Raw genomic sequence first — 12,310 nt, forward strand, 5'->3', positions numbered from 1 at the left:
GTCAGCATCTTAACCACTGAACCACTGTGTCCCACAAAAGGAGAGATACCGCAACTTTAATACCAACCAACTTATTTCAGCAGAAGCATTTGTTGACTACAACCCATTTCTTTAGATGTGGTAAGGAAAGTTTCTTTCTTTCTTTCCTTTGCAAACTATGGCCGCCCTGGTTTGCTCTGTGAGGGAGCGCAGCGGACAAACCGCACATCTCTGACGCAGAACAAAAAGAACCTGCAAAAAGCGGGTTCTTCTTGTGATACCTTTGTGATGCCGCAAGGTGCCAATGGCGCACTTGCAGCGTCACAAAGGCGCCGGGATGTGTGGATGCTATGTGTCCGTCGCGTCAAAATGGCAGCACCCATGTGTACAGGGTGCCGCCATTTTTACACCCCCGTCACATGCTAGGGGTGAGGCTGGTATGGACGCTACATCCTCGGCCAACCCCTAGCACGTGACGAGGGCGGTGCAAAGGCCCGTTTAAATCAGGCCTATATCTGTCAAGTGCCCTTCATAAAAATTAGCATTATTTTCTGATTTACAGAACAAAGCTATACAGTGGTACCTCGGGATACGAAATACCCAGCTTACGAATTTTTCGGGATACGAATAAATCCCATAGGGATTTATTGTTTCGGGTTACGAAAGTTTTTTCGGGTTACGAAAAAACTCCGGCGCTGTTTTAAATGGAGCCGCGGCAGAGCCGCGGCTTTTTTCCCCATTAGCACCTATGGGTTTTCGGCTTACGAAGGCTTTTCGGGTTACGAAATTAGCCGCGGAACGAATTAATTTCGTAACCCGAGGCACCACTGTACACTGGACATCTAAATACCACACTATGGCCTGGTACATACCTGTTGGTAAGTCTGGGCTGGTGGCGGCCTAATTTTCTCCGGAGGGAAGTCACAGCCACCAAACTACACGGCTTCCCTCAGGAAGAAAAAGAACCCGGAGAAACCAGGTTCTTTTTCCACCGCCATAGTTACATCGCGAGTGCTCCAATGGCACACTCGTGACATAACTGGTGCTGCGCGATGTGCAGACACTATGCATCTGTTACGTCATAATGGTGGCACCTGTCTACACGGGGTGCCGCCATTACAGTGCCGCTAGTATGTGCTAGGGTTAGGGACTGTGTGGTTGTCGTGCGGACCCTAACTCTAGTTGTGCTGCCGCCATGCCACAAAGGGCATGTCTGTCCTGGGCCTATATTGCAAAGCTACTGACTGCTACACATACTTACATACCTCCAGTTTCCACCCTAAACACACTACCAAATCCATAGTTTACAGCCAAGCCCTCTGATACAATTGCATCTGCTCAGACCCACACAACAGGGATGCCAAACTCAGGCTACAGTATCTACAGGGGAAGTATTCAACTACAGTATTCAACAGGGGAAGACTTGTACCCAGACTTAACCTATTACAGAACAGACTAAACATAGGAAATGACAGTACATACACCTCCCAACCGAGACTACTCAGACATATCATTAATGAATTACAACCTATTTGGAAAAACAATGCTACCATCTCAAGAGCTCTTGGTGGAAGGCCTTTACAGTGGTACCTCGGGTTACGAAATTAATTCGTTCCGCGGCTAATTTCGTAACCCGAAAAACCTTCGTAACCTGAATTGCCATAGGCGCTAATGGAAAAAAATAGCTCTCTGCTGCCCTCCGGTGGCGAAATAGCGCCGAGGTTTTTTCGTAACCCGAAAAAACCTTCGTAAGCCGAAACAATAAATCCCTATGGGATTTTTTCGTATCCCGAAAAATTCGTAAGCTGGGTAATTCGTATCCCGGGATACCACTGTACTTGCCAACAGTCAGCTTCCCAATCTCAAACAGTTATTACCTACAGAAGAGCACACAACATGGATTGGGGAGGCAGGTACAAGACTTTGTCACAAAGCCCGATGCCAACTCTGCCTACACATCTACTCAGGAAATGTCATCTCAGGACCTAATCACATGACCCACAATATTAGAGGTACTTTCACTTGCTCATCCTCTGATGTGATATATACCTTCCTCTGTAAAAAATGCCCTTTAGCACTCTATAGTGGACAAACAGGCTAGTCTTTGCATCAGAAGATAAATGAACATAAATCATATGTTAGGAATGGGAATAGACAAAAATTGGTTGCAGAACACTTCAGTCTTCCTGGGCATTCCATCGCAGACCTCAGAACAGCAGTTCTTGAACAAAACCTACAAAGGATGATTGGGAAGAAAAACAATATAAATGGAATACATTCATGAACTCCAGTTGAACAGAGACAATGATTTTGTGGCATACTTATAACACTAGTTAACATCTCAGCCTTATGACTGCTCTTTTAGCCAGTTTATCACATCTCCTTTCTGGTTCTCAGGCAGCATCACACTGCATTCCAATAACTCCCTCCACCATTCATATGGTTATCTACACACCTTGGCTATCTACACTCTTTCCTTCTGTGTTTGTCCCCCAATGACCACTGTTAAAACTGAACTTTTCATTTCATCATCATATCCACAATGGTTGCATTTCAATTGCTATTCACCCATACAACCTGCTCATTCATAAGCTATAATGATCTGCTCCTAAGCACTCCACTCCATGCATCTGATGAAGGTTATGCTACCAACTTCTTTCTCTCAGTTTTTGATTGATTGATTGATTGAAATTTTATTTATATACCGCCATTCCTGCGATCACGATGGTTTACAAACAATAGTAAAAATACATTACAGGACAAGTTACAGATTATAAATAAGAATTAACAGCAAAAAATTCCTCATATAAAACCATACACTACTATACATCATTAAAATCCGTTGTTAAATCCAATCAAAATCAATGAAAGTCTAAAAATACGATACACAATACACAGGAGAAAAAACAATCAGGACATGTGGGGGAAGGCTTGACAAAATAAGTAGGTCTTTAGGTTTTTCTTGAATGACTCCAGGGAGGGGGCTAAACGGAGCTCCTCAGGGAGAGCGTTCCAAAGCTGCGGGGCCACAACAGAAAAGGCCCTTTGCGCAGTCATTGCGTATCTCGTCTTGGTAACACTCAGAAGTTTTTTCCCACCTGACCTGAGAGTGCGGGCGGATTGTATGGAGAGAGGCGGTTCTCCAAGTACTCTGAGCCCAAGCCATTTCTCTCAGTTAGTCTCAAAGGTGCTACAAGATCCTTTTGCATAATAACTAGATCTCTTTCCAGACTAACATAGCCATGTCTTTGAATTCTAAACTCAACTGAGTTTAGTTCAACGGGCTCAGCCAATTTTAAAATCCACTGTTCCTGTATCATATCACACACAAAGTGGTCCTATTTCCTATTTTTCCAAACTGGTTTTTCACTCCTACTGAAGAGCAAGTAGGCAACAATTTAAGTGTCAAACCATACCATCATTATTGGCTTATGGGGGAAAAAATGATTCATACAGAATAACTGAGGATAGCAAACCCCACGTGACTGTACCTTTTAAGTTTTATATTACAATGATTTACAGGTCCAAAAAGTGTTTTATATACCCTTCCAAGCATCAAGGTTACCTGTTGAGTGTCAGCCAATATTTAACTAGCCTGTCAGATTAAGTGTAAGAATACAAAGATAGCTCTCTGCCAGGCAATTATTCAGCAGCAGAAGGTGGAATTTTCTTGTACCTGATGGTTTCCGTGTTCGAGGCAAGAGTGTTCATGTATACTCTTTGTTGCTGTGAATTTCTTTATACAAGAGCATAAGGAGGTAAGTTTCTGGTAGCAATGCCTAATTTCTTTAAACAATTCCTAAAAGATTCAGAATTGAGTAGATTGTATGTAACTGATGTAAAATAAGCAGTATTTTGAGATGTGAAAACAAAATGTACAAGACAGCTAACCACAGAACTGAACAAACAGGTTGGATCCAGTTTTGGTCACAGTTAGAGGTGACCCACTGACATCAATGGGACTTTAAATTAAACATGTCTGACTTACATCCCACTGGTTTCAATGGGCCTATTTTAAATGTGACTATGCCTGCCTGTCAGGATCCAGCCTAATAAATAAGATCTTGTTGTTATTAATTCATATATATCCATCCTTCTTTCTACATTTACACTGTAGAATTAATGCAGTTTGACATGGCTTTATCTGGTATGGCTCAATGCTATGGAATTTTGGGATTCACAGTTTTGTGAGATATTTAGCCTTGTTAGTGAAAGAGCTCTAGTGCTACAATAAACTACAAATTCCAGGTTTCCATACGCTGAAACCATGACAATTAAAGTGGTTTGGCAACAGCCATAGAAGAAACAGGACAAAAAAAGGACAAAAAAGAGAAGCAGTTCAATAAGTTTCAGCAAAACTTATTTATTCCTAACTAACAGTATATCCATGTGCAATGAAACAACCAGCTAAAGTAAATCTTTCATAAGTAAACAAAAACATTTTCAACCTTCTAGATACCACTTATATGCTTCTTCAAAAATTCAGACAGGGGAAAACTTTTATGTTCACCACCTTTCTCATGATTTCCATTTGGGAGCCATATTTATAGATCTAAATATTCTCTCTCCTTATTTACCATACTGGCAGAGCTTTATGCATGCTTAGTAAGGAATTCTGGAGGAAGCTTCTGTTACCTTGCCTGTTTTAGGCAGGTACACACAGCTACTGTAGGATTGGCTATAGTAAAATCCCATTTTTCCCAGCTTCATTGTGTTGTACACTGCAGATATGCTGCTGCAACCTCACACTGAAAATCTGTATTTCTCCAGCCCTTGTTCCCAGTGCCAATACTCCTGAAAACCTTCCAGCTAGACAGTGGACAAGGAAAAAAGATGGTCTGGACAGTTATAAAAAGACTTTGTAAAAAGGAGCTTGTTTGTCAAAGGTTTTATTAAGTGATGTATGCTTGTACTGTACTAGTTTACAGTCTATCACCACACTCATGGATTAAAGATGAAATACTGTACGAAAATCTTGCTCATCAGTTATGCTTTTGTGCATGCTTTTGTCACCTTTTCTACACCAATATAGTATAGATTTTATTCTGTAGGCTGTTCTTCTGAATTCATGTTGAGTCAACATCTGACATACTGATAAGTGAATCTGTCATGAGCCTCCTATTTTATGTCTATCTCTTAAATTTGCTAAGAGAGTATATACATGTGCCTGTTTCTGGCTTTCACATTATTGTTTACCCTTAGGCTTTCTCATCACAACTAGGCCATCCTCATGCATTTTAGCTTTAAAGAATGAAAATGAACTATATCTTACTGAGCTCTGGGCACAGCTGTCTGCCAAAGTCTGGTGTAACCTAACCATTTTTCTGTTGCTAAAAGTACCCTGAACTTAAATAGAACACATTTTGGTAACTGTAGTCTGACCATCACAGAGTTGTTTCTGTCCACTTCATCACATTGGCTTTATCTACAGAGAATACTGTATTCTCTCTGTGCTTTCTTGTATTGCAAGCAAATTTCATATATCCTCTCTCCAAATAATTTTGCATTGGTGGTTCTTTCAAACACTGATAACCAATATCTTTTCCTTCCCTTTTGAATGACAGTTTGTTGAATATGGCTACTTTACAGAACTTCACCTGGGCTCTGGAAGATATCTTTAAGAAGACATTCATTAAGTATATGAACAATTGGCGAAGAAATACGACGATTGACGAAGATAAACTGCAAGGGAGACTTGATGCTGAAAATCTAGATTATGTCATTCTGTATCTCATGGTAATGATTGGCATCTTCTCCTTCATTATTGTGGCAATCTTAGTGAGCACTGTGAAATCAAAGAGGCGAGAGCATTCCAACGACCCTTATCACCAATACATTGTTGATGACTGGGATGAAAAGATCAAAAGTCAGATTATGCTCCAAGATGATCTTAAAGCCACTATCCATGAAAATATTGGGGCAAAAAACAAAGTTTAGCCCCAGGCCTACTTGATCTATGGAAGAAATCACCACAATCTGAATGAAGAAGTACAGACATAAATTTAAAGTTAAAGGTTTAAATATCCACCAAATTGTGGGGAACGCTTTCAAGAGCTCTAGACGTTACAAAATTCAAGTTGTGAGAAACAGTATGGAGTGGGGGAGAGAAGACTAACTTGATGTCTAAATTATGATTAAGGTGGAAATGAAAGAAGAGAGTGAGATTTCTGTGGACTGGATTAAGCCAGAGAGAGATAAAAACCACTAAGCAAGGATTTTGAAATCTATATAACTACATAAAGCAGTTTCTATTTTGTATTTTAAAATTACACGCAGTAGTAATCTTGAAAATCTTTTGAAGGGTGGATAACAAAGTGCAGATTGCTAGGGAGAACATACTTCGACTTCTTTACTAAATGACTTAGGAGACATAGCCAGCTATCACAAGAATCATTTCAACCAGCTTTACCTTCTTCATTTTCCTCTTCCTCGTCCTCCTCCTCACTTACCTAATACATGGGTAGAAGAGGAAGAAGAAACCAGTGAGATGAACTCATCTTTTCTACTAAATGCTGCTTTACTAAGCTAGACCTGGGTAATCTCTTCCCCCCACAGGTGGTCACTAGAAACAACTGTCCTATGCATAGAAGAAATGAAGTGCCAATATCACCATCTCTTTAAACAGTCCACTATCTTAATGAAATATTGGCTTTAATGACCTTCTGTAACTCTTTCTGGGATATTTATCACCTAAAGATAATGAAACCTGAAATAATAAAAATGTTTAAATGAAGATATTCTTGTTTTATTTATTTATATATTCCCTAGATGTTAGGTCTTCTTTAATATCACCCACACAAACACCCAAATCATAACTAAGTAACAACAGCAATGACAAACACCATATATTCTAGGTTCTTCTAAATAAGAAGCAGCTCAGGGTTTCCACACCTGGCCTGCAAATTTTTACAGTTTGCATGCATTATAAGCTCTGGTTTTCAGACTGGAAAGATTTTGAATGTCAAGGAACTCTGGTTTGCAAACTGAGAATGTTTTGTTTGAAAGAGAAGTTTGACTTTGCAATCCAGAAAGCTCTTGTTTGAAACAGGATCTTTCCTGTTTCCAGCCCAGAAAAAATGTTCCACTGGCTTCCACATTAGGCAAAGGTGTTAAAAATTTTACAGGAGAAAAAAAAAGATCATGTTAAGTCATAGGCCTGCATTTTGTCAAGATGTTCTTTGAGTTGAAATGGTTTGGAGGGATATCTGTGTAGGCAGGACACTCCTCCTTCTGGCCATATGATACTGGGAGAGAAAGCATTTTAAAGTCCAGGATGAAATTCTTGACAACATTCAGGCCTGTGATTAACATTGAATTTTCCCCCCTCCTGTATGATTTTTAACACTTTTGCTTGATGAAGAAGCCAGTGGAGTTTTGAAAGCTTTTATTTATTTATTTATTTTGTGCATTTTGGTTGTGCCAATAAAATGTATCACTGTTTTGTGGATTTGGGATCTCATTCATAGGGTTGCCATAAGCCTAACAGCAAAGCTTTTGTTAGGGTCAAAAGATGGAATAGGTTCTTCAAATCCACTTTCTCAAAAACCATTTAATATTCTGGAAGACAAATCTTCACCACCCAAGCAAATCCCTGCAAACATGCATTATTATCCTTAATATTTGTTCACAATTGTATGTGCGTGCGTGATATGTGCCTTGAAATAGTTTTTGACTTACAGCAACTGTAAGGTGAACATATCACAGGGCGTTCTTGACAAGAGTAGTTGAGAATGTTTGCCATTGCCTCCATTGGAGGCTGAGAATGACTACACTGTCCAGGGTTCCCTTGGCCAAGTGGGGATTTGAACCCTGGTCTCCCAGAGTCTGAGTCCAACACTCAAACCACTCTACTATCAATTTAATTTCAGCCACCTTCTCTTGCTGATTTCAACAGTACATTTGGAATTATTATTATTATTATTATTATTATTATTATTATTATTATTTACTAGGCGCCTTATATACAGCCAGCATGGTGTAGTAGTCTGACTGTTGGACAGTGACTCTGGAGACCAGGGTTTGAATCCCAGCTCAGCAATGTAAACCCACCTGGGGACCTTGGGCAAGTCACGCTCTCTCAGCCTCAGAAGAAGGCAACCCTGCTCTGAAGAAAATTGCCAAGAAAACCCATTGATATGGCCTTAAGGTTGCCATAAGTGAAAATGACTTGAAGGCACACAACAACAACAACAACAACAACAACAACGGTGCCTTATTAATATTATTTGGTATATGGACTTGGCATTACTCAGGGTGACCAGATGTCCTAACCACAAAGGAGGACAAGGCACTGCCAAATGTAGGACATTCAAGAAAAATGTAGAACATTACCAAAGAAAAGCTAAATTAAAAGCACTTATATTAATATGAATTCATACTTCATAGTCATGCTCAAAATGGAGGACATTTTGGAGTTCCTCCAGGACAAAAGGCTGAAATGTAGGACACGTCCTGGCAAAGGAGGACACCCGGTCATTCTGGGCATTACTATATTAGAATACAGATCTCAGCTTTTTCCATTCAAAAAAGAGACTGAGGCTGGAGTCTTATGTCCACTTACTTGGGAGTAAGCAGTGAATTTACTGAGACTTTACATCCTTGTATAGAAATTGTATAGGATTGATTTCATTGTAAACTACCCCCAATTTACATAATTTTTACAATCTCCCTTGTCTAGCAATGGTATATTAACAACCAAGAGAAAAGAAATCTGTTTAAAGGGAATCTTTTCCTTATGTTATTAACCCATTAGCATCCTTCTAGCAGCAAGAAATGTGCTGCAGAATAACTGGCATCATTTCTGGTCCAAAGAGTTGGGTGCATCTACACTGGAGAAATAATTCAGTTTGACACCACTCTAACTGCCAGGATCCAGCGCTGAAGAGGTTACTTCTAACTGATGACGTGTGGCTGATGTTGGGCTTTGAAGCCCAAAGGACTCTGGGAGTTGTAGTCTGTAGCCTTTCCCCTCTCTTTCAATGGCTGCTTGTTTGTAAAAGGTAGGTAGCTTTCAAATCATGAAATGCAGGCCATTGCAAGGGTTATTTGTAAATGGGATGGAAAAAGAGCTGGAAATGTAATGGAAAATGACATTGGGAGAGGCTTAAAGCAATTTCCTCTTCTCTTTTTTTTAGACTGCTATTTTAAAACCGTTTTGCAGCTTTAAAAATGATTTACAATGCAAACTACTGGACTGGGTTTTAAATTCCTCTGTTCTGTGGGACATAATTTTGGTGAATTGGGATAGGATCAAATTGCACAATGCACAGTAAAGAGAGAAGAGTAAAAGTATATTTTATTCCCTTTGCATCATTTTAATAATTTCCAGGAACTTCCTTCATAATTATATGTATGTAGGTATATATACATTCTACTGAAACTACAGCCAAAGAAGCATCGTTTTATGGGACTGCTATAAGAGCTGGGTATTTGGCAAAGCAGTCCCATAAAACGATGCTTCTTTGGCTGTAGTTTCAGTAGAGTTTACTCACAAATGGGCTTCGCTACAGTTAAGTACACAGTTCCCTAATTGCATCTGCAGTGCAGAAATAATCCGGTTTGATATCACTTTAAGTGCCATGGCTCAGTACTGTGGAGTTGTGGGATTTGCAGTTTGTTGTGGCAACAGAGGTTGTTGTGGCACCAGACAACAAACTGCAAATCCCAGGATTCCATAGCATTGAACCATGGCAATTAAAACAGTATCAAACCGGATTTTTCCTTCAGTGTGGATGCAGTGAGATCTATTTGATTTAAAAATGCTTACATCAGAGTAGATAATATAGGATTGCATTGTAAACCTGCTAGATTTGCAGCTTTCCCCAGTGCCTATATATCTTTGGAAGTCGTGCCTACCAATCAGTATGTTTATTCCCAAGTACGTAAAAGTCCAGCCAATTTCAGTTTTACAGAGGATATAGTCCTATGTATTTTTCTGCAAAAATCATTAATTTCAGTATGGTAGAATTCAAAGATATAGTCGTGTTAGTCTGTAAAAATCAATATGGAAAGCCCAAGGCCTTACAGTGGCCTGGACAGGTCGCTCAAGGCCTTGCAGCAACCTGGACAATATATGCAAGGCCTCACGGCGGCCCGGACATGACACCCAAGGGCCCAGGAAGGCTCTGCAAGGGGCTGGGGACCAAGTGGGTATCACCCTCTCTTCTCGGGTGTCACCCTCATTCTGGGGTGTCACTCAGTGTGGTCCACATCCCCCGCACCCTCTTAGTGATGTTACTGAATGGGGGTTTATTGTTTATTGTTAGTTTTTACAGCCTCAGGAGTTCGTGACTGTAGGTCAGCCATAGATTTTGGCCTGTAATCCCATGATGGCTTTGGACCTCAGTATTTGGAAGTTTGCTCCCATGTGTGCCTATCAGGTCCCAGCTATTCAAGAGCCTTGCTAGCGGGCAGCAGTGTGTGTTGTGTGCCTTGAAGTCATTTCCGACTTATGGCAACCCTAAAATGAACCCATGGGGTTTTCTTGACAAGATTTGTCCATTGCCTTCCTCTGAGGCTGAGAGTGTGTGACTTGCCTAAGGTCACTCAGTGAGTTTCATGGCCAAGCTGGGACTAAAACCCTGGTCTACAGAGTTGTAGTCTAACACTCAAAGCACTATGCCACATTGGCTCCATGAGTGGCAGTACTCTAAGGGAAATAAATGTCTAGATGGTTAGTTGTGGAAAGAGGACCTCAGAGAAGTCCACCTAGTTTCTAGTTTAATGTTTTTTTCAGGACCAGGAAAGGGCTTTAACGTACTTAATGATGTAGCTTTTAAGATTGGCTTTAACTTTTTTTCCCCGTTCTTTGTTGTATGAGCTTTTGATTTTACTTGGTGTTGTTTTGTTCCTGTATTGTCTCTAATTGTTTATTAATTTGTTAAGTTTATAAGGTAAAGCAGACTGAGAACTATATGTTGCAAAGTGGTTTATAACTAATGTAATTAAAAACAAACAAACAAACATTAAATGGCTTTAGGAGAGTGCAGGAGACCCAAGAAATGACAGGCAGGTACAAAACTATTTTTTGACAAGACATTTTCTACTCCAAATCTCTCCTCTCTGTTTTACTACATACATAGTAATTTATCACACGGGAGGAATTTCTCTTAATTTCAAATGAAAAGAAAGTGGGGCCAGAACGCATTCACATGAATTCACTAGTTCAGCGAATTTACGTGAATTCGAATTGTGTTCGGACTGACTTCCCATTGCCCAAAAATAGCTTGCCATTGCCCGAAATTGCATGCGATCACCTCTCATACAATAATGTGAAACCCCATGATTGCGTTCGGACTGACTTCCCATTGCCCAAAATTGCGTGTAGTAGTCTATCACGCAATAATGTAAAACCCCATGATTGCGTTCGGATTGCCATTGAATTATACTTCCAATTTCCCTTGTCTGATAAACTCCATAGACACATACCCAGAGCTGGATACCATCAGGTTCATCAACTTATTGTATTGATTGAATCTGAGAGTTAATAAATAAAGCATCTATGGACTTTTATTACAAGCATATACATGTAATGTGCAGGCTGGCACCTATTATTGTGAATCTTACTAAGTTTTACTTAGAGTTTCCTTCTCTTAGATGGTTGACTTTACAGGGTTAGATGAGCACCATCTGCCTGAGTTTGAGATTAGAGTTTTCCTTCTCCTAGGATGGTTGCCATATGACTAGAGAGCCCAATCTTCTTCAGCATGATGGTCCAAAGGGCTATGGCAGATCTCAAAGAAGATGGCGGCATTTATATACGCGACCATACTGATGGTAGCTTGTTTAATTTAAGCCTCCTGAGGGCTCGCACTAGGGAGATTATCGCACTGCGTTCTGAGAACGTTCCATCTCATCACGTGATGAGAACGTTCCTGGAACGGATATTACCGCATTAGAAATCAAAACGTGATCAGAACGGGATCAGAACGGCAGTTTACCGCACTGCGATTCCTTTTTTCTTGAAACCGTTCTCAGAACGGTTTGCTGTATTACGTTTTGTGGGCTGTCTTCTGATGACGTCGCCACTCAGTGGTTGGACGGCTCGGGAGAGGCGCCGCCCCCAGGAAAGAGGGAAAAGGGAGGCTTGGCTTACTGAAATCCCTCACCTCCCTTCCCCATAGGAATCAATCCAAAAACGGAGTTTTAAAAGAGCAGTGAGCCCTATGGGTCTTCATCTGGGGGGAGCAGAGGATGCTTGGCTATGGGGTTGTCCTGCCATCTCTCCCTCTCTCCTCTTTCCCCATAGGAATCAATCCAAAAACGGAGCTTAAAGAGCACTGAGCCCTATGGGTCTTCATCTGGGGGGAGCAGAGGATGCTTGGCTATGGGG

General features: G+C 40.6%; 2 protein-coding genes across 4 annotated transcripts in view; both read left to right on the forward strand.

Moving 5' to 3' along the window:
- The window catches only part of KCNE2 (potassium voltage-gated channel subfamily E regulatory subunit 2), a 30,154-nt gene extending 24,238 nt beyond the window's left edge, over window positions 1–5,916 (forward strand). For 2 of the 3 annotated variants that reach the window (XM_042460043.1, XM_042460041.1), the window contains exon 2: window positions 5,544–5,916. In XM_042460043.1, coding sequence (XP_042315977.1) covers window positions 5,554–5,916 — 363 coding nt within the window. In that variant the 5' untranslated portion in view covers window positions 5,544–5,553. Of the gene's footprint in view, window positions 1–3,529; window positions 3,738–5,543 lie in introns of those variants that run through there. The other variant, XM_042460042.1, reaches the window with a different exon arrangement.
- A 3,003-nt stretch (window positions 5,917–8,919) lies between these two features.
- SMIM11 (small integral membrane protein 11) overlaps window positions 8,920–12,310 on the forward strand; it is a 45,346-nt gene continuing 41,955 nt past the window's right edge. Inside the window, exon 1 of the mRNA XM_042459314.1 lies at window positions 8,920–8,978. The gene's annotated coding sequence lies outside the window, so the exon portion shown is untranslated. The remainder of the gene's footprint in view (window positions 8,979–12,310) is intronic.

The sequence above is a fragment of the Sceloporus undulatus genome, chromosome 3, assembly GCF_019175285.1.
Source record: "Sceloporus undulatus isolate JIND9_A2432 ecotype Alabama chromosome 3, SceUnd_v1.1, whole genome shotgun sequence".
Taxonomy (NCBI): domain Eukaryota; kingdom Metazoa; phylum Chordata; class Lepidosauria; order Squamata; family Phrynosomatidae; genus Sceloporus; species Sceloporus undulatus.